At 43.4% G+C, this 22,736-nt stretch overlaps 1 protein-coding gene across 1 annotated transcript in view; it reads left to right on the top strand.

Moving 5' to 3' along the window:
- Positions 1–22,500, top strand: part of SF3B2 (splicing factor 3b subunit 2) — a 41,144-nt gene extending 18,644 nt beyond the window's left edge. Inside the window, exons 8-21 of the mRNA XM_088442520.1 lie at positions 7,221–7,303; positions 8,102–8,305; positions 11,646–11,771; positions 12,004–12,084; positions 12,380–12,607; positions 13,642–13,791; positions 18,621–18,710; positions 19,111–19,218; positions 19,399–19,506; positions 20,062–20,204; positions 20,385–20,486; positions 21,098–21,197; positions 21,863–22,048; positions 22,341–22,500. Coding sequence (XP_088298646.1) covers positions 7,221–7,303; positions 8,102–8,305; positions 11,646–11,771; positions 12,004–12,084; positions 12,380–12,607; positions 13,642–13,791; positions 18,621–18,710; positions 19,111–19,218; positions 19,399–19,506; positions 20,062–20,204; positions 20,385–20,486; positions 21,098–21,197; positions 21,863–22,048; positions 22,341–22,412 — 1,781 coding nt within the window. The 3' untranslated portion in view covers positions 22,413–22,500. The remainder of the gene's footprint in view (positions 1–7,220; positions 7,304–8,101; positions 8,306–11,645; positions 11,772–12,003; positions 12,085–12,379; positions 12,608–13,641; positions 13,792–18,620; positions 18,711–19,110; positions 19,219–19,398; positions 19,507–20,061; positions 20,205–20,384; positions 20,487–21,097; positions 21,198–21,862; positions 22,049–22,340) is intronic.
- The last annotated feature ends 236 nt before the right edge of the window (positions 22,501–22,736 follow it).

Here is a 22,736-nt window from a genome sequence, read left to right as displayed (position 1 = left end):
GGTCTTTCATTTTCCCACTACATGCAATCCCTCTCCTAATCCTGACAATTCCACCTCTGTAACATTTCTAAGATCCATCCATTTCTCAGCTAATTAAAAGTGATTTCTACTTCAGGGTCCATAGGGGGTCCACAGGGTTGACCTTGGGGTATAGGTTGGGAACCAAATCCGGGCACCACGCAGTTAAAGCTTTTAGCTCCCAGGATGCACTTGGGTCCACTCTCCCTATAACCCCGCCCCCCAGCCAGAGGCACCTCAGTTTAAGTTGGTGCCCGGCCGGAGTCGGGTCACCGTTACTGCAGGGGGGCTGCTTAGCAGCCCCTAAGCTTAAAAGAGTTTTATTTTATTATTTTTTTTTTTTACTACTCTTCAGAGCGGCAGCATCAGACTGTCCAATGGACGTCTGAGCTGCCGCTCCTACACCCCGCCGGCGCTGCGACGCCAGTACAGATCTGGGGATCGCAGCGGGACCCCAGAGTCTGTACTAGCCGGGCTCTGGAGGAATCCCTGGGCTGCTGCCGGATCGACGGGGACAGGTAAGTCGCGTGGTCACCGCTTGCGGTGACCCGCGTGTACATGCAGCCTTATGCCTCCGGTCTCTGGGGACAGACCGGAGGCGCTAGCGGTGGCGGCGGGCTCCCCCTCCATGGAGGCATACCCCGCGTGTCCACAGCCCACCAGGGATTATAGCGGCAGCGGGAGCCGGCATCCCGGGGGGTTAATTGCTAGCCAGGGGAGGAAGCCTTCCCTGTCTAGCGGCTCCTCCCCTCAGCTCAGCGCGCCTTTCAATAATACAGTCTGGCGTCGCTGAGCTGCTTCCTCCGCGGGCCACGCTTCTTCTGAGGTCTCCAGCGGCCATTATCTCTCGGTGGTGCTGCAGAACTCTTAGGATGTCAGTGAGCCCAGTCCCCCTGCGTACCTGGCCATTTTGGGTGAGTGTACACAGCGCTATAGCCTTCCCAGACACTGAATCTGGGCAGTTGAATGTAGCGACATTGTGCAGTATATTATATGTCATGCTTATGTATGTATATATATTTTTCTGCATTGTATGTGACTTATGCTAGTGCTGACTGTCTGCTTTTTCTCTCACCTGTCAGTGTATATCTATCCCTTTTCTTTATCTGCCCTAATACAGGTGTACCTGGGGTGGTTCTGAGACCTCACATATATATATTTGTTAATATCTGTGAGGTTTGTCACATACTGTTGCGTGCTGCACGTTGCCATATTTTAGATGGAACTGTGAGTTGCGTACGCTGATAATGGGTTCCTGCAGCTAATCTTAGCGTCAGTCAGGACCGGTATGGCGCTGCTTAATATTTCCGTCAAGATAGTCAGATATATCTGACCAGGAGATTGCACACGATACTGCACCCATTATTGCTATCCTGCAAGTCATAGCCTGCAGGAATTAGTGCGGAGGATTTTAACTCAGAAAGGTTTTCGTATGCGGCACCATCTGGTGCCGGGCCCCTTGCACGACCCCCTTAAAGGGCGTTGTTTCTCAGGATCCTCTCCTTTGAGGATCGCCGGGCGGGCCCCATTGTCGTCACTCGCTTGGAGTTACTTCACCATACTGCCCTTTTGAACTCGGGGTATCTCGCAATTTCTTGCAATTTACCCCTGTGTCACAGACTATCGCTCCCTGCCGGGGTTTTTCACAGTACATGAATTACCTCCGATACCACATCGGTCTGTCATTCCCCTTGCAGGGATTACCACAACGGCCACCCTGGTGGATGTCGTTTTATACGAAATACTAATTGGCGTGATATACGCCCTGTGGTTACTGACCAGTGGCTCTGCCGTGAACTGGATGGTATATTCGGCTCTTTCCCTCTCACATGGGGGGGAGCCGATCTCAAGTATTATTATCCCTGCTTTGGGGCTGGTAGCCAGGCTCATTCTGGATATAGAGAATGTCGATCCTGCACCAGTATCATACATCTCCCGTTTTCTGCCCAGCGGGTGGATCTCATAGCGGGAGTCTGGCTGTCCCCAGATACGAGGAGTCACAAAGGCCTCCTGTTTCCCATTCCCTGAGGGTCCTCACAAGTAATGGAAATCCCCTTCTGGGATGGATTTGTATGTTAATCATCGGGTTACAGGCATTAATACGCCTCCCATCCCGGCCTGGACGAATTTTACGGATCCGTAGGTGGTAACTTTGCCTGAAATCAATGTACTCGTTTTCAGGGCCTGTTGCCCGTCCTACCATGGCCATCGCATGGTGATGCTTTTGTGACGTTTTTCCCCTCCAACACGTCTGAGGTTCAAATATCTTTTTGCCGCTCACAAAATATGCAGTGGTCATATGTGGGATTACCTCATGGGATGCCGGTCTTCTAACTTTCAGGGTTTCGGCGGCGTCTGTATCCGCCGCAGTACCCTATGGCTGCGTTATGGGAAAGCAGAGGTGCACACTCCTTCCATGGGGAAGATCTTGTTTGGTCCTGACCTTGACAAGATCGTTGCATCATTGGCAGTATCACTAATGGGGAGATACCGTCTTTAGCTACTCCCACTACATTCGGACTAACTCTGTTAAGTCTTTTTGTCCTCAGGGTCAGCCTAAAGGCCTGTTTTTTCCTAGGCTGTCGGCCTCCATGGGGGCCACCATATCCAGTACCGAGCAGTCATGGACTTCCGGACGACCCTATTTCTACACCTGAGGATATACCCTCAGCCTGACGGGACAGGTCTACATCTGGGGAATTTCCAGAGTGAGGTACTGATTCTCAACGGCCTCTCATTGCTCATGCAGCCTCCTCACAGGCATTGTTACACGGGCCCTTCTTCAGAACTGATCAGGGCCTTACAATCCCAGAAAGCTATACAGTCTTTGTGGTAAGCAGAGCTATTTCGGCCAACCTCACTATCTCAGTGAGGGACTGGTTGTTCTACTTTCTTTTTGGGGCGGTGACCGACTGGTCCTCCTTTGCCTATACTCTGTCTCAAATCCCTGAATCAGATTCCAACGGTGCCTTGACTCAGGTGGAATCGTCCATGCTCCATCATCCGATGTTTGGAACCTGGGGATTTTATGGTATATCCGAGTATTCAGGATACGTACCTACGGGTACATACAGAGCCCTCTCATCAGCATGGGTTCAGGTTTGCTGTGCCACAGCAACACTTGTAAGTTTCGGGCTCTGCCTTTTGGGGCTGTCCTCAACTCCACCGGGGTTTACCAGCTTTATGGATTTTCTGACAGTTCACCTGTTCAGTGTATCCGAATGCTCCTTTCTCTGGACGGTCTCCTACTTTTAGCAGGATCACCAAGGTACTTTACCGCCAGGTCAGGATAACCGGGGCTTCTTCTCGTCACAGAAAAGTCCTCCCTGCATCCCTCACAGGGTTTTCTTCATCTGGGAGCACTGCTGGATTCTCAGAATCTGAGAATTTTGCTGGCGTAAGACAAGATCTCCACTCTTCAACTTCGAGTGTGCGGATATCTACGCAGTCGACATATGTCATTACTCTTTGTGATGCGCGGTCTACCAGAGTGTCTACCTTTTGGTAGGGTGGAATGTGCTCAGTTCCATTCCAGGCCTTGCCATAATTGACTCCCCTCCAGATGGATCGAGTTTTTTCCATCGGATCGCTGTTCGAACGATGATACTTTCTACGGAGGCGAGTTGGTCTCTGTCCGGGTGGCTATGGCCATCTCGTCCAGGGTGTTCTTTGCTAAAGACAGTGTCTGGTCCGCATTCATTTCGGGGCAGTTGGACGTCTGTCGCTTCTGCCCTGCCACTTACCTTGTTGATACTTTAAGCTGTCTTGGACTTTCACTCTGGCCTAACCCATTTGTCACGGTAAACCTGAATAGGTTCAGTCCGACAGTGTCACAACAGTGGCTTCCATCTAGGCAACACTGGTAGTTGGGTGGCAATGTTAGGAATGTCACCCATTCTGACATAGTCCAAGGGTCTTCTCCTGGCCAACTCTGCGGTGTTTATTCCCGGAGCTCTCCATTGGGAAGCGGGCTTCCTCAGCCGTCACGGCGTGCATCCCGGGGACTAGTCTCTTCTCCAAGAGAGGTTTCAACTCCTGGTGAGCAGAGGGGGCCTCCCTGAGGGGATTGATCCCCATGGCCTTCTGACTCGATCACACATTACCGGTGTTACAGTCCAGCTCTAGGAGTACTGAAGCTACCTTCAGTGACTCTTTGTCAGTGAAGTGGTCCTTCCACTTTGTGTACCTGTGTCCTCCGGTCTCCCTTCTTCCTCGAGGTCTTCGGAAGTTTAATTCGAGACGGAGGGGCTTTCCTTCTGGGGGCTCCAGGTCGTCCCAGACATCACTGGTACTAAGATTTTCGGAGTCTCCTCCTCGATGCTCCGTTCCTACTGCTTCACTATCTGGACCTGTTGTCTCAGGGTCCTTGTTTTTCCCTGGATCTGGATCGCTTGTCTTTAACTGCGCCCCTACTGTGGTCCTCGGGCTGCCCTGGCTCTGTCTTCATTGAGATGTTTAGAGCAGATAGGCCAGACTTTGCTGGGATCTGCCACGGACTGTGGCATACATAATTCTTATGGTATCGTACCTGTCGATACGATCCTCCGGTGTCCAGGATTTCCAGATATTCTGGCATTCCTTCCAGCTGGCTTGGGTTTCACCCTTGGCCTGGCCTTCCTGACAGTGCGGATCTCTACACTGTCGGTATGGTTAAGATATGGAATTGCTCCGCTCTGGTATCCAGTTCATCCTTTGGAGTGTTTTCTGGATTATGTCTCCACTTGTCCTCCCTAGGGACTCCTGGGGAGTTAGTAGTGGTTCTTTGTTCCCTCCGGGGACAGTCAATGGAACCGCTGGTTGTGATAGCCATTACATGGTCTATTGTTTAAGCTCTCTCTCTCTCTCTCTCAGGGTGTTTAAATCAACCAGGAGAGTGTCTGAATGGGGAGCGTTCTCATGTGGCTCCCTCTTCTGGAGGGCATCATGTCAGGGTGTGAGTTGCTCTCGCCCTGTGTTTCTTCTTAAAGTGGTTTTTAGGTTCCATATTATTCTGGAACTTATGGTATGGCCATTCAGTTCCCAGTCCTCTCGGCTGTTGTGGCCTCATGGACTGTGGTCCGGCCTCTTTGGCTTTATGTGATCCGTTCAAGTTCCTTATGGTAAGCAGACTCCTTATTGGTGGTCTGCGGTTTCTGGTTTTAACAGGAAACGATGGCCGGCCTATAATGAAATGTTGACTGGATGGCCTCGTATGTCTTCCTCAGGGGCCTACCCATGGGTGGGCATTTCTGTCGTTGAGGCTTGTTTTTTTCTCGGGCCGTGTAACCCTCGTGGGCGGCTCGTCGTGGCGCCTCGGCTGTTTTGCCTTACTAGGTGTCCACGTGGTCTTCTGTCCATACCTTTTTAAGGTTCTAGGCATTGGTTTCCTTTGCCTCTCAGGATGCTTCCTTTTTGGCGACGGATTCTCCTCTCAGCACAGGAGCGTCCCCACCCTTGGTTGAACTGCTTTGGGACATCCCCAAGGTCAACCCTGTGGACCCCCTATGGACCCTGAAGTAGAAAAGAAGAGATATGGTAAGAACTTACCTTTGTTATCTCTGTTTCTACGAAGTCCATAGGGTCCACAGGGCGCCCGCCCTGACGCACCTGGCTTCATATGGGCTGTGTTACTGGTCACCGGCTTCCCGTCTCCTTTTCTGTGAGTATGGTTCTAGAGTGTTCCAGTTTTCTCTCTCTTTTTCTCTCCTCCTCCGGCCTTTGGCTACTTACAATCTGAGGTGCCTCTGGCTGGGGGGCGGGGTTATAGGGAGAGTGGACCCAAGTGCATCCTGGGAGCTAAAAGCTTTAACTGCGTGGTGCCCGGATTTGGTTCCCAACCTATACCCCAAGGTCAACCCTGTGGACCCTATGGACTTCGTAGAAACAGAGATAACAAAGGTAAGTTCTTACCATATCTCTTGTTATTCACGCTCTCATCTCTCGACTTGACTACAGTATTATACTTCTCTCTGGCATTTCCATCTCCTGCCTCGCTCCTCTTTAATCTATCCTTAATTCTGCAACCCCCCCTCTCCTTTTTTTTCTGTCATGATGCTGCAGCCCTCTCTGCTAGTCACTTCACTGACTCCTTACCACTTGGAATCAGGGAGCCTCTGCACTACTCTGTTCCCTCGTGCTCAGTGTGTCCACCAATAGCTTTGTAGATCATAAACGCTTGCAAGCAGGGTACGTGTTGCGAAGCCTCTGTTATAAAATAAAAAAGACAATAACAGTAATAGTTTTGATACAAATGCTTGTATGTTATAATTTCTTGTCAGTGTTTTGTCTTTAACAGCTTTCAAATTAAGATGGTCGACTAAACAGTCCCCACTCTTCCATTATGCTTTGAAATTTTGTGGGATCTTTAAAATCTTTATTTTAAGGTTAAATTGTTGGGACACTGTGCTGAACTCCTTGGACACCCCCTCCTAATGACTAATTAGGCAATTGGAAGTTTCCAATTAGCTTAATTAGTCCAATAATGACATGTAATTTTTTGTAAATTGTCTTCAAAGTACTCCAAAATCAACTTTTCATTCGTTTAGGCACCCCAAGTTTAATTAACATTTTTTTAAATTAAGAAAATATTGTATTTTTTTTTTTTTTTTTCAAGGTGCCCTCAAAGTACCCCAAAAATCACCTTTTTTTCTACTTTTTTTTTTTTTTAATAATTTTCTTGCATTTAAAAAAAAAAAAAAATCATCAGCCTTTTGCCACCATTTAAAAACCTACAGTACCTTCATAATGCCCACAAACAGCCTTCTATAGGGTCCTGCTAACAAAATTATCCATTTTGGGGAGTCCAGGATGGTCTCTCCACTTTTTCATGCACTTCTCTCAAATCTCATTTGGCAGTCAATTCGCACCCCTCCGCTACGAGTAGTGCGAATAGGCATTTTTAATTGGTTTGGAGAATTCTCAGGAGCACGCTTCGATGTGAAGTCTGCGATTATCAAGAAATAAATTTGCATCTTATTGGATTGACCCCTATGTGTTTACACAGCTTTACTGTACCTAAAATGATATAGCAGTTCGAGTCTTTCAGTTTTCATTTAATTTTGACAATGCCCCTTGCCTTATAGTTTCTTAATGGACCTACTCCACATTCTTCGGCTACATTATTTCACTGGACACTGTTTTCTATACTGAGAGGAAAATATGTTTTTGTCCCATTGTTTTAACATGAAAAACTTATACTTAAAAGTTCCACTTTAACATTTTAGAAGATGAAGATTATGATTATGATCCTCGACAGGCATATACGGCATCCGAGACTGAAGAGGAGATCACTGGACAAAAGAAGGAGGTATGAGGATACCATAGGACAGGAATTTAGGGAAGTGGCCTTTGTGTAATCAAACTTCTTATTTTTTTTTTTTTAATAACTATCGAATTAGGATTATGGGATCTGTAATAATAATAATAATAAAAAAAACTATTTTAAGAATTTATTAAACCAAGCACAAGGTCATGGAAATAAACCATTATGTATTAATGAATTATATCTAAAATACCACTATTGGGTGTGGTATTAATAAAAATGGCTTTTGTTTTCATTTAACACCAATCAATAAAAAGCGTATTTATTGCTGTGTTAGGAGATATATATATATATATATATATATATATATAAAAAAAAAAAATAGGATAGAGATATATATCTATATATCTCTCTATCCTATTTTTTTTTTCTTCATATTTTTGTTTTGTCAGTAAAAAAAAGTTTGTAAGCTCAGATTGGACAGATAAAACTGTACCTGATAAATTATATGCACAGAGCTGTGTAAGAATGGTTTAGTCTATATAAAAGTAAAGCTCCCATAAATAGGAGTATATTCTACTGAATGCAGATCCCCAGTGTAGTGTAGACTACAAAAATGTTAGAAGTCATCTCCGAGTCATTGGCTCATATAAATGTAATCCCACTGCTGGTACTCTTTTATTTATACATTTGGGAACTGTATTGTCCGCCTAAGTTTAGTCACATTTGTTTTTATAGTTTGCCACAAAAAAAGTCAAAAGTATATTATATACTTCTAAGCTGTTCTTTTTCTCACAGAAAAGTCGTATATCCTATACTTCTAAGCTGTTCTTTTTCTCACAGAAAAGTCGCAGGAGAAGAAACCGTAAGAAAAGAACACGCAGAAGAGCAGCTACCACCACCCCCCCTGTGGTGGCAGATGAGCTGAATGAGGCAGCAGAGGCTGACACAATGGGAGGGAAAGTGGAGATAGAATATGTGACAGAGGAGCCAGACATCTACGATCCTAACTTCATTTTCTTCAAAAGGATCTTTCAGGCATTTAAGGTGATTTGTTTGTCATCTGTGTGTGATGGTTAAGTAGTTTGTCTTTGGAACAGTGTGAATGGTTTAGGTGTTAATGTCAATCTGTATCCTAAAACATGACGGTATGGTACAGTCAGTGTGGCTGATGTGAAACCTGGATGTTACTTGGATTCTACTTTATGGATGAAAGTTCTATATCTGGGCATTGACTAATACTATGTTAATGTACAACAACTAATTTGTCACTGTTTTCAGATATGCAGGGTACTTGTAACCAAAAATGTATAAGGTGGCGCTAAAGGACACAAAACATTCAGATAATAAAATATCCCATTTTAATCACGATATCGCTATAAATAAAATACAATCTAAAAATGACATTAGGACATATCCATATAAAAGAGGAAAGAAATTCCTCACTATGACTCAAATACTGTACTGAATTGGCACAAAATCCTATGACACTAATGTGTCCACATTCTAATAAATGCGTACAAAAAAAATAAAACAACAATGTGTCACATAAAAAGCTACAATACAATGTTACAGTAGTGCTAATGCACAGATGTTTTAAAGTTCCAATAAAGTGGATTTAGAAATGCATTGTGCATATATTCAGTGTATCAATGGAATTCCATATACTCACAGTCCTGGGAAAAAGAGAAAAAAAAATTATATGATAAGAGGCACCTCTTCATGGCTGATGTTGATTAAGTAGGTCTGCTACTGTATCCGTGTAGTCTGCTGAGCAGACACTTTAATAGCCATTAGGTATCAGTCCCAATGTACTCCAGCAATGGGCCAAGTCATATGCACTGTATGTTCTGTGTTGGCTCTGTGTTGCTGAGCACAGTAAGCTCCAGTAATATGCCAGCATCTGCAGCGGGTGTTAAGGTAAAGTCCGTGGCAGAGCTTACTCACAGGGTACTTGTGTTTGGATAGTTTTTGTGTTCTTAACTGTATAAATAAGGTGATAAAAGATGGACGTGGTCTTAGTGTAAAAGGATGTGTTTGCACATTATAAACTCGCATGCATAGGGCCCTTTCTGTCCTTTGTCTCACGTCTACTCTTCCTTCATCAACCTAGTCTAAACTGCCTGATACAGAGTTGGGAATAGAGTTAGATAGAGCAAGTAACAGTGTACCTGGATAAACCATGTTGCAATGCAAGGGGGGCAATTACATACATTTTATCTGCATGTAGGGTAAATACTGGTTGCCTTTGCATGTAGCCCACAAATTCTGGACAGCTTTATTTTTACACTGCAATTTACATTTCAGTTTGGACCCCCCTCCCCACACCCACAACATCTAAACCTCTCTGCACATATTAAATCTGCCCCACCTGCAGTGCAGCATGGTTTTGACCAAGATGCACAGTTACTTGCTCTTTCTTTACTGTATTGCTAACTCTGAATCAGGCCCTATGTGTGGTTTGTATTGTGTATGTTTTTAACTGACTGGCCCTATAGAGAACTGTGGCAATCTACAAATGATGATGATGTGCTTGGTCTGCGTAACATTGCCCTTTCCTGGCTATCCTACCTCTTACAGTGGGAGATGTATTAAGCGCCGATGCCACTTTTCCCCTATGTATAATTGGGGGGGCCGGGTGGTGAATGACTGGGATTCTATGTGCCCCTGTCATTATCGGCGCTGCTATCTACAAGATAGCAGTGCCGATAGCCTGGGCTATGTATGAAGGGTCAGTTCGCCTGACCGCTCCGCCCGCTGCAGCTGTCACTATCAACAGCTACAGCCTGGCGATGCCCTTTCCCCACAGTGCTGTCCCTGCTGTGGGTGCTGTATGCTCCAGGGCGCGATACTTGAAAGATCCCGTGCATGCTCAGTGGATCTGGCCGGAACTGAGACAAGCTGATGCTCTGGGAGCTCTAGCGGGGATCGCCGGAGGGAGGAGTTATCACTCCCCCGCTCCGGCCGATTAATTTTTTCATACATCTCATCGTTAGTACTTCCTGCTTCGCCTCGGTAAAGAGGCGAAGCAGGAAGCGTTATAGCTGTCTCCTTACATGACTCCACCTCTCCCCCACTTCCTCTAACAAGGTTCTGTTCTTGCTCCTCTCCTATTCTCCCTTTATACATCCTCTTTAGGTGAGCTAATTGGCTCTTTTGGCCTCCATTATCATCTCTATGCTGGTTACACCCAGATTTACCTCTCCTCCCCTAATCTCTCACCCTCTCTCCTCACTCGCATTTCCAACTGTCTTTCTGCCATTTCCTCTTGGATGTGCCAGCGCTTTCTTACACTTTAACATGACTAAGGAGTTTATTTACTAAAGCTAGAGTTTTTAGATATGGAGATGTTTCCCATAGCAAGCAATCAGATTCTACTTAAACATTTGACCAGCACCTTCTAGAAGATAATAGCTAGAATCTGGTTGCTATGGGCAACATCTCCACTTCTAAAAACACTCCCTTTAGTAAATATACACCTAAGACTGAGCTGATAATCTTCCAACCCTCCTGAATTACCTCACCTTCCACAATTTTACTATTTATTAATAGCGCCACCATCTCCTCTAGCCGGCAAGTGCGCTGTCTTGGAGTTATCCTTGACTCCTCCCTCTCCTTCAAACCACACATTCAGTACCTTTCACGGTCCTGCCGTTTCTATCGCAGAAATATCTCCAGGATCAGAACCATTATCACCCTGGAGGCAATAAAGACCCTCGTCCACTTACTGGTCGTCTCCAAATTGGACAACTGTAGCCTCCTCTTATTTGGCCTCCCTGACTTCCACCTCTCTCCACTCCAATCTGTCCTGAGTGCTGTTACCCTCCTAATCTTCCTCTCCAAATGTCTGGCTCCCCTTCAAAACCCAATTCAAACTCCTCACTCTTATTTATAAAGCCCTGACATAATACTCTCCTATTTCCGTTTCAGACCTGACATCCCCATTTACATTCCCACCCGCCCACTTCACTCCACAAATGAGTGCCGCTTTTCCACACAACTGATTACTTCCTTCAACTCTCGCCTCTGAGACTTTGCCTGTGCTGCTTCTTTTCTCTGGAACTCACTTCCTCTTCCTATCAGACTCTCCACCTCTACAAAACTTCAGTTGGGCTCTCAAAGACTACCAGATCTCATCCTGTCTCTCTCTTCTGTGCCATGTGTGTCTGTCTATCTGTCCGCCCCCTGCAGACTCCTATATCAATGTATATAAAACGTTTCCATGTCCTACTATGTTCTGTACTGTAAGTAACTTAGTTCTTGTGGCGCCATTTAAATAAAGTATGATTATAAGAATATGAGATGATTTGTGAACAGACCTGCTCATTGTCATTGCGTTTAGCAGAACTTTCCATTCAACATATTGTATTTGTTTGTTAATTTGCAGCTGACAGACGATGTAAAACGAGAAAAAGAAAAAGAGCCGGAAAAAGTGGAGAAAGTGGAGCCTGTTGCCCCCAGGAAACGGTTTGAGGAAGAGCTAATGGATAGTGACAGCGACAGTGATGATGAGGTTAGAATGGAACATGGAGTCTGGGCTTCCAATATACTCTCTGTACTTATTTTCACCAATTATGTTTATTCTCATTTACAGGATTTTTCTGCCAGAGATTTGTATTCTGTGTATTTTCTTTTTATACTTATATTGTTACTGACCTTCAATTATCACATATACTTTACTCCCCGTTGTTTCCAGTGCATCCTTTGTGTACTCTTGTTCTCTATAATCACTCATCTGTTTACAGGATAAAAGGAACGATGCACCTAAACTGTCTAAGAAAAAGTTGCGGAGAATGAATAGGTTCACGGTGGCAGAACTGAAACAGGTAACAATGTAGGAGTTGACTGAGAGAAAGGATGAAAGAATGGTGGATGTAGTTTTGCATGGGTGTGGGCAGAAGCATAAACAATGGCATGGATAAGTTGAATAGTTACGTACTGCGCTGAATTTGGATAGTAAGAAGAGTCTTGACAGAAGTGGGAATCTTTCCAAACAGGTGTGAATTGAATGAGTGGCTGAAATAAGAAGTTGATTGATGAAAACACATGAGTTGAGCCAGTATCTGGAAGGCAACCATGATTAATTACATTGCATTATCCTACTCGCCTCTCTCTGCTCAGCTGGTATCGCGTCCAGATGTGGTGGAGATGCATGACGTCACTGCGCAAGACCCCAAACTCCTTGTACACTTGAAAGGGACCAGGAATTCTGTACCTGTTCCCCGTCACTGGTGCTTCAAACGCAAATACCTACAGGGCAAGAGGGGAATTGAGAAACCACCCTTCCAGCTCCCAGACTTTATTAAAAGGACAGGCATCCAGGAAATGAGGGAAGCACTTCAAGAAAAGGTAAGGATGGAAATAAAATGAACATTGTGAATAATTGTATATCTCGGTTGATTCTGAGTTTGCCTTGAGGTGGACACTAAGGGATAAATTTACTAAAGTGAGAGTTTTTAGAAGTGAGTTTTAAAAGTGATGTTGCCCATAGCAACCGATCAGATTTTAGCTATTATCATCTAGAAGGTGCTAGTTAAAGGTTAAATAGAATCTGATCGGTTGCTATGGGCAACATCACTTTTAAAACTCACTTCTAAAAACTCTCACTTTAGTAAATTTACCCCTAACAGTTTGTATTGAACTTTTTGGAAAATCTATTCAAAAGGTCATTTTAACGAAACCACCCCCCAACCTTTGTGTTGGTACTCTGTTTTTGCAGCCAATTTGGAAAATGTTCCTCTCTTTTAACGATTGTAAAGCCAGTTTTAAGACCATGATGCAAACCTTGGTATTCCCTTCTATATTGGATAAATCGTTATATTTTTACACTGTCCCATCATCAGGGATGTAGTTATGAGACCGGCAGCCGAGATCCTGTTGGTTTCCATACCGACAAGGAAATCCCGACAAGGGACTTAAGATAGGCGTAGAAATACTGACGGCTATCTTAATCCCGATGCCGACATGCCGAGGGACGCCAGCTTGAACGAGATAAGTCCGGGGCACCCTTAGGTTTAGGGAGCATAGCGGGGTTAGGTTTTGGGGGGGAGGTTCAGGTTAGGCACCCCTCCTGGGACAGTAAGTTTAGGGTGCGGTAAGGGGGTGGGGGTTAGGCACCCCCGGAAGGAGGTTAGGGTTAGGCCCCACAAAGGGATGGTTAGAGGGGGTAGGGATAGGGTACTTACCTGCCCTGTCGGGATCTCTCTTCGGGCTGCCGGCAGCGGGATATGAAGCGGCGGCTATTGTGCTGCCGGGACTTCATACCCATTCCTTCAGCAATAGTGCATAAATTCTTACAAATAAAGTTTTGTGATTGTTCTATTATTACATAGGATTTACCTGTAATATATCCTCATTAAATTTATTATTTCTTCAAACTACAGGAGGAACAAAAGACCATGAAGTCCAAAATGAGAGAGAAGGTCCGGCCCAAGATGGGAAAAATTGACATAGACTACCAGAAGCTCCATGATGCATTCTTCAAATGGCAAAGCAAGCCAAAACTGACCATCCATGGAGACCTGTACTATGAGGTGAGGAGCATGTAACTGAAAACAGCAATGACACTTTTTTTTTTTTTTTTCTTTTATAGGCAGCCATCTTATATGGGCAGTCTGACAAATGGTGACCAAATTTGTTATTCAGACTGACTAGATAACATTACAAGAACCCAGGCGGCTGGACCACAATACAATGCTGAAATCGGTGGTGACCACGCACTGGGTTTTACGTTTTATTTATTTTTTTTTTTTAACCCATGTCCACCTACAAATGTTAAGATTAGGCAGGAACGAACTTGTTTTCCAAACATAAGATTTTTTTCTGAAAGAGGAAGCGGACACTGGGTAGTTACTATAGCTTTGCCATTTATTTGTTTGCTGAGAACAGGCAGATGAACCAGTGGAGTGGCATAGAAGGAAGCAGCATTGCTGCAATAGTAACTTTGCGGTAGGTGCTTTCTCTACCGATCTGCTGTGGCAAACAGGAGATGGGAGGAAACCACTCCTCCTTATCTCATGTATTGATCAGCAGATTGAAGATACAAGCTCTATGTATTGTGACTATATAATATCTAACTCTGAGAGCTAAAATGTTCAGAGATGTTCTCTCTGGCACACATGCAAAAGAAATAGACCAGTAATGTAATTTCTTTGTGTGTCAAAATCCAAGTATTCCCATCCCCTTACTCCTCTTAGGAAGAGACTGTTGTCTTGATTGCTTAAGGAGATTACTTTCTTACTTTTTATTACTCTGAAAGTTTGTATGTAGGCTATATCAATTAAGACAATCTTTTTATCAACCGCTTTACAACATCCTTATTTTCAAACCCTTAATTTCGGTGCAGTTGAATTTAGTAACCTGGAAGACCACCTTTGTTTTGGATATCTGTTAATCGAGACTATGGGAGCTAAGGAGCTTTGGACCTGATTCAGACCCGCTCGCTAGATTCGTTCGTTAGATGTGTTTTACAAATTCAGCAAAGCAGGCGATCGCACGGCTAGGCAATAGCATGCCCACTATGTCTTAGCGTGCAATCACTTTGTGTTTGCAGATGCCCACCAGCATGTCATCTTCAGGAAGTGTATGCAACCATCGGTAACATAGAGTACCATCGGATGCGATCGCAGCACTTGTGGTGGACCATACACTGCCGCAAGCACTGTGAGCGCTTCAGTGTGAATTTCAGCCAAATGACATGTACTACGACGCTGCCTCTTAGTTATGAGTGCCTCTGAAATGGAGTAGAGATGCTCAGGCACGCCTGCATTCGCACCTCCACTCCCCCGTTTTAGCAGCCAGCCCCTGCCACCACCCACAAACTGCTTCACCTGTCACTCATTCTGCCGGGCTGAACGCTTCCAGATCTCTCGCACTGGTTCGCGCACGCGCACTACGATGCATGCGCAGAATGCAAACAATCGGCTGGCTGCATGCGAGCGGGTCTGAATCTAGTCCTTTGTCTCTTAGGTCTCCATATATCATTTTTCATGAAGACCGAACTGTTCTACATGCAAAAGTTTTTTTTTTTTTTTTTTTTTTTTATAACAAACAGAAGTTCAAAGATCACAGATCCCATCCACTTATCTCATATGCTGTGATTCCAACTTGAAGTCCCTTGTTGGATGTTGTCTGCACCCTGAGGGCCATTGTTAATAGGACTCTAGGGTTTTGCAAACTGGATGACATTTTCATCCGCTATGATTCCCACATGAGAGGTTGCTTAGATAGATTGCTTCAATAATTTAACAGTTGTACTTCTCCTAGAATGTGAGGGCAAATTCTAGAGAGTCCCTACGAGGCAGTGTGGCATGTAGCCTCTGCTACAGAACTGTTATACAGCCTCCTGGTCCTCTGGACCTACAAACACAATCTTTAAAAGTTAGTGAATGTATGGAGATAGATGCTAGTTTGGACGGAAGGTGTGATACTCGGTAACTTCTGGGTGTATCAACCTTTTATTGACAACTTTGGGACGTCCCCCAAGAGAATGATAGAGCACGCAGTATTTTCTCATTCATACTTTGAGGAACAGTGCTAACCTTGTTACACGCTCAGTGTAAAACTAAAACATTTATGAATGAGAAAAGAGGATTTTCTGACTTGCCAGAAAATTATTTTCTCTGACTCTATTTGGGGTACGCTGCATTCTCACCACCTTCAATCTATTTATGTTTTGCTTCTTGTATTCTGTCTTATGTGTTTTGTTAGTCTGTATCTTGACCTCCGGTTGAACGTGAAGGGTGTAGAGGTGAAAAGACAAACTGCAAGCAAAGCTTTAGTTTTATATTGAGTTCCTACTAGTTCGAAAGCATTCTCTACATCCCAAGAAAGGCCGTGTTAGAGAAATTGACTCATCTGTAATTCCAAAAATACTTAATTTGCCTTTATATTACTGTAAATCATTTTGTCTGAATCCATTCGAGGCACAGGGCAAACGACCCTTTTACACTGTAAATCTCACCTACAATGTTGAATGCTGACAGAGGGCCTGATTCAGAGCCGCTCGTTCGCTCCGAGCGATGTTCGCACAACTGCGCATGCGTATGGGTCATAATGCGCATGCACCAACCAGTCATTGCGGTCGGAAATCGAGCGCTCGCAAAACAGCGAGTGCCTGCTAATTTGAGTGACAGGATGAGGCGTTTGTGGGTGGTAACGGGAAGGTGCTTGAAAACGGGGAGTGGTGATCCGAACGCAGGTGTGCCAAACGGTCAAAACGGGCGTTTTAAGGGTGTGCATAATTAACAAAGCAGCGTCATCGACCACGTCACTTGGTTGTTTCTTAGCCTGAACTGTTCGCATGATTGCGGTAGGAAAATCCGACCACAAGCACTGTGAGCAGTTCAGACACCTTTCGATGTACTCGATTAATCTAATAAATAGCGGAGATGACGTATGATGCGAACGGCCAGGGGGCGTCTTTACAAAATAGCGAGCGCATGTTTCGTTTGCTCGCTCAGACATAGAGGCGTCAACAGACCGCAAAGAGCGAGCGCTCAATTTAAATAGCCGGCCCCTTTTTCTGAACGAGTGAGCGCAAATAGCGTCCTGCTCTGAATCAGGCCCTGAGTCCATTGTTTTTCCACTTGTTTAATTCTGTTATCTCCTGTGAAATGTTAAGAAAATAATACCCCTTTTCCACCAAAACCCCAGGTCCAACCCGGGACACTGATCATCAGCGGCTGGACCCGGGTTATTTCCCTGGTCCAGCCATTCACACCGGACCCTTTTGGCGTTACAGTGGTCACTTAGAGATGACATCATCTCCAAGCGCTACTGAAGCCAACCATTCCTCTAGTTTGAGGCATTACTTGGGTCATTGTGACTCGTTTACACTGCACAGTTAACCGGGTCCTTCCCGTGTTCAACCCGGGTAGCGACTAGTGTCAGATTCCCCGGTTACTTGACACGGGTAGACCAGGCAATAATTTGTGTTATTGCAGCAGTGGGAAAGGGGTATATCTAATGTGAGGAGACCTGGAAACATGCACTGTTAAAGGGCCCATACAGTGCCGACGGATCGCTGAATGTTGCCATCCTGCAACACGGCATTGCAGGATCGGTGAAATAAACATGTTGTATTTCACTGATTTGCCGATCATCCTCAAAATATGATCATGATTGGCATCGGTCGGGGTTTCCGATCCCATCTCAGGATCCCACGAGCCGTCTGTAGATATATGAGGGCCATTAGTGAGTCCCGAGAACTGGATTAGAGGATGTAGAAGTAGGACTTTGCATAAGAGAGTCCAGACTTCTGGCTGAGCTTTTAAACCCCAATGGTCCCAGTTCCCCCCAGTAGATTCAGAGAAAAGGATTTAACAGAAGTACAAATAGCACAGATCCCACCACCTTCTACAATGGTATTTGTCGCCTTACCTTTTTAAGCCCTTAGAAAATGCATAGATTAAAAAAAAAAAAAAATCTCGTTAGTACACTATTAGGGGTATTCAATATGGGAGCGAAAACATAGTTTTTGCGTTAATATCGCACTTTTGACGTCATTATTGCAGGTTTGACTTTTACACCGTATTCAATTTCAAAGACTTATCGCAGGTTCGAAAAGTCTTTGATCAAAAACGGGGATAACTTTTCACCATTGAATAGGTGTCGAAAAAAAGTGCAGAATTGGGGTTTAGGGGAGCAGGCTTAAAAAAAATAGCCTGCACCCCTGGGAATTACTTTTAAAAAAAAAAACTGTCAAAAAAATAAAAAAATAGGGACACCCCAAAAAATTAATTTAAAAATTGGGGTGGAAAAAAAAATATGGGAAAAAATTGTTTCAAAATAGGGAAATAGGTTCAGGGCTATTCTGCATGTATGTGGCAGGTGTTTTCTAGAATAGAATTATAGCGGCAGGTGCACAAATGCAGAATTTTTAAAAACTTACTTTAGGGACATCAAAATATGCTAGTACCCATTTTCATGTACCCCAAATTTGATGGGACCACTTAAAAAAACGAAAAAAAAAACCTAAGTGCTCTTCTGCAACACTTCTTCAATGTCGGGAAAAAACTCCTGCTGCGGCTATTTAAATCCCCGACTTTCATTTAAAGGCTAAAACGGGAGTACCCATAGTGATCCCCCATGTTTTTACAATTTTAGGGGGGTCTTACAATTTTTTTAAGGAAAAATTCGTACCTTTACGCAAATCCAACTTCGGAGGCTCCCGTTTTCTTTAATTTTATATTGAATACGGGGATAAGCGGGCGCGCGCCCGATACTTTAACGCAGGTAAAAACTCCGATATGAATTATTATATATATATTATTGATCAGTCATATTGATTTTCCTATTTACTGCTTATTCTATAAAAGCAGCAAAACGTGAACCATTTTTTCCTTTTTCTATCTGATACTAGGGAAAAGAATTTGAAACCCGTTTGAAGGAGAAGAAGCCAGGTGACTTATCTGATGAGTTGAGGATAACTTTGGGAATGCCTGTGGGACTGGTGAGTTTGCCTATTACTGTAATGGTTGGCAGGAGCATAGCAATGCACATAAAATATGTTGTACATTTCTCCTTTGCCCATATACGTTTAGAGGACATTTTAATTAAAAACTCCAGTGCACTAGTTCAGTGCATCCAGATGACCAAAGCAATTCGAGCATGTGCTTTGGTGAAATAGCTATGTGCACTGTACATAGAGATCAATGATTAATGTATCCGTCTTCTCTATTCACCTGTTAAACAATAGTTGGGTTTAGCAGATGTCCACGTGCAAAGGTAACTTTTGTGTTGCGAAGGTGTTGAATATGTAAGTTGCATATGTGCCTTATGTTATCCATGTATATCTGCATGTGTATGAGTTGATTTCATGCTTGACTAGTTTTTGTGTTTATCCTTTGCAGAACTCTCATAAGGTGCCCCCTCCGTGGCTAATTGCAATGCAGAGATATGGGCCACCCCCTTCATATCCCAATCTTAAAATCCCTGGTCTGAATTCTCCAATTCCTGAGGTAAGGCCTTGAAATAAGACTCATTCCTTCCTTCTACTGTAACTTTCTATCTTCAAACCCCTCTTTATTGCTAGAACCACATCCTTACAAACCATGATCATAGATGTTGTCTGATACCATTACTTGCAGTGCCTACTCTCCTTCACACCTTTTATTTACTTTTTATTTCATTATTTTTAGGGCTGTTCGTTTGGATATCATGCAGGTGGCTGGGGAAAGCCACCAGTAGATGAAATGGGAAAACCCCTTTATGGAGATGTTTTTGGGACAAATGCCTCTGATTTTCAGGTAAAGTGGTGTTCTATTATTATATTACACATTTTAGTTTGCCTTTCTTGTGGACCTATAAATGCAGTTCTTCTGGTCCTCTATGTGGAACGAGTGACCAATGCAGACAGTTGGGGGAGGGCCTTCAATTCAGCACAAATGGTCTTTAATTAGCTTCTCCTATTTTGATGTTTCCCCGTTTGCCAGGGATTGTCCACCATGGACCAGAAAGTCGTTTTTCTCTGCATTGCGTCATTTGAGAGACATTTCTAGGACATTGCCTGCAGTAACAATAAGACTGTTGCCAGGGGTAAACAGCCTGCCCTGAGCTAGACAAAATACACTATACAGTGTAGTTCATAAATGGTGGTAGACTTGTAAAGTAATTTATACGGTAAACGTAAACTTTTTTTTTTTACATCCCTACTGAGCAAATTACCTGTGGAATCCAACTGTTTGCGCTCTAGTTCTCCCCTACAATGCTGTAGGAGGACATTATTTGTCCTCTGTCTTTTTTTGTTGGAAATGTGAATCCAACGTTTTATACATCTTTATGGATGTTCTGTCTCTTTATAGAGTAAGAACGAAGAAGAAGATATAGACAGGACCCCTTGGGGAGAGCTGGAATTGTCTGATGATGAATCTTCCTCCGAGGAAGAAGAAGATGAGAGTGATGAAGATAAACCAGATGAGACTGGATTCATTACACCTGCTGATAGGTAAGTGGTATTAGATCACAGATCATTTGTCATATAATAGATTAGGAACGAAGAATAATTTTGTCCTTTTGGGTTTCTTTTTTTTAACACTCAAATTGTACAATAATTATTTTATTAGTCTGTTGCTTTTTCAAGAGTCTTTTCATTTATTATTTATTAATGTCCTTTACTCCATTCCAGTGGTCTAATTACCCCAGGAGGGTTTTCCTCTGTTCCTGCTGGCATGGAAACACCAGAACTTATTGAGTTGCGAAAGAAAAAGAATGAAGAGGCCATGGATGGGTAAGAGAAATGTTCATATGCCCAAGTAGTCTCATCTCCCTCCCCAATGTCATGAATTTGCTTCCATCCATATGGAACACTTACAAGACTTATCTAATTGTATGTCGTCTGTCATCATTGCTCATAGACATGAAGCATGTCAGTGATAAGAAAGAAAACCACCTCATAGTGCAACAGATAAAATAATGTTAATAAGTCGCTCATTCAAAACCATGTACATGGGTATAATATAGAAAACAGAGATGGCTTATATTCAGTATTTTACACAAAATGTTTGGCTAGTCCATAGACTGGCATTGATCTGCGCTTCTCCAGTTACTGAACTGTTCTTTCCATTACTTAATGACGACTGACTGCAACAGAGATCTAAAAAAAAAAAAAAAACCCATGCAGTTGTGATACTAGTACCAAGTACATCTTTAGATCAGAGAAGGATGATTCAGCTGTGACATAATATCTTCCGCACACACATTGCTTCCTATTATTGTTTTTCATTTTGTCACTTCTGCACAATCCTGGGTATATTCCGCATACATCAATGTTGTCCTCTCTACATATATATATATATATATATTTCATTTCCACTTGTTTTTTTATTTTATGTTCTACAGTACAGAGACACCGCTGCTCTTTACTGTGCTTCCAGAGAAGAGGACAGCTACTGTTGGCGGTGCCATAATGGGATCCACTCACATCTATGAGATGTCCACGGTGAGTTGGGAAGTGAGCGAGAGGCAGTGAAATGGTGCATACAATAGACTGTTGAGAAACAGTGGGACATAAAAAGTAGAGCTGTTTAATATGGTCATGTAAATCTGTGGTTTGAGATGTGGAAGTGTGAGCCTTCGAACACTCCTAAGCTACATTTCACCATAGACGGAGCAGATTTTTCTATTAAACCTCCCGTCCCTGCTTGTCTGAACTGTCCTCAGTTTTGAAGTAGGTAGAGCTAAAACCACCTGTAACAAGAGATTAGTGAGTTGTTCTTGTGGAGGTCAATGACCTATCCACACATGTGATTGGTTTAAGTGAGGTCGTGGACTCCTGTGACACCTGCTGTCGTGATGTGAGGAAGGGAATGCAGGCAAGAAGGAAACTGCAAATCTCATCTCTGATCATGTTGCTTCCTTTTTATTACCAACTGTGTCAATAAAGCACAGCAGAAATGTTTCCTGTAACGTCAGTGTAGGAGCTATCATCTCCGTTTTGTCTACCACTAAACTGTTCTGGGATTAGATAAAAAATCTGCAGTCTTGAAGCCATCTGTTAAATCATTGTTTACAATCATATAATTTAGTCGTTAAGATGCTCTGTAGGCATTGACATAGAATGAATCAATTTTTTTAAGTCTTGTAAACTTCTCCCTCCCTCCTCAGGCACTGTCCCGTAGAGGTGCAGCCTCAGAGCCACAAGGTGTAGAGGTAGCGCTGGCACCTGAAGAGCTTGAAATGGATCCATCTGCCATGACACAGAAATATGAAGAACGAGTCCGGGAAGCGCAGGAACAAGTACAAAAAGAGGACTTCAGTGACATGGTAGCTGAACATGCAGCCAAGCAGAAGGTTTGTATTTCCAGTATAAGCCATCTCCTGTAATGAGCAAATTTACTCATCGTTATTTTAATCATTACTTAGCATTATGTTTATTGGGCCACCTAATATATGGTCAGCTAATTGGAAGTCCTTTCCAGTTTTGTCTCCTCTGGAGGTCATTGTGTCTTTTCTCTCGTGGTTACATTTTCTGTAACCACTGATACTTTCTGTTAAGGTTTTTTTCTAAGATATGTGAATTCCTCAAACCATTGTCCTTTATTCAATTCTAATGTTATTTTTGTTCTTCACCTTGTTTGCACAGCAAAAGAAAAGGAAGGGACAACCGCAGGACTCTCGTTCAGGAGGCAAAAAATACAAAGAGTTCAAGTTCTGAGCACACTCAATGTCCTTTTTCTTTTCATTCCTTGTCAATCACATTTTTTTTTTCTTTTTGTAATAAAACCTGTTTATCTGTCTTATAATTCTCAGTTGTTTTTTGCATATAACAGTAAAGAATGATAATGTGAAGGCATGGGCTAAAATTGTTAAGAACAGTCTTCACATGTTCAGTCCACTCTGCCATTATTTGAGGAGTTATTGTACTTCAGTTAATGTTCAATCCATGTTCACCACCTAGTGAAAGACCATATGTTATATATGCATCGCAGTTTTTAATATGCATATGCCATTCATTCTCCGTTTTTTCATCTGCGATGTT

This window comes from Taudactylus pleione, unplaced genomic scaffold (assembly GCF_031769625.1).
Source record: "Taudactylus pleione unplaced genomic scaffold, aTauple2 ptg000313l, whole genome shotgun sequence".
Classification (NCBI taxonomy): Eukaryota; Metazoa; Chordata; class Amphibia; order Anura; family Myobatrachidae; genus Taudactylus; species Taudactylus pleione.
Note: the sequence above shows the minus strand (reverse complement) of the source record. Positions and strands in the feature narration are given on the sequence as shown.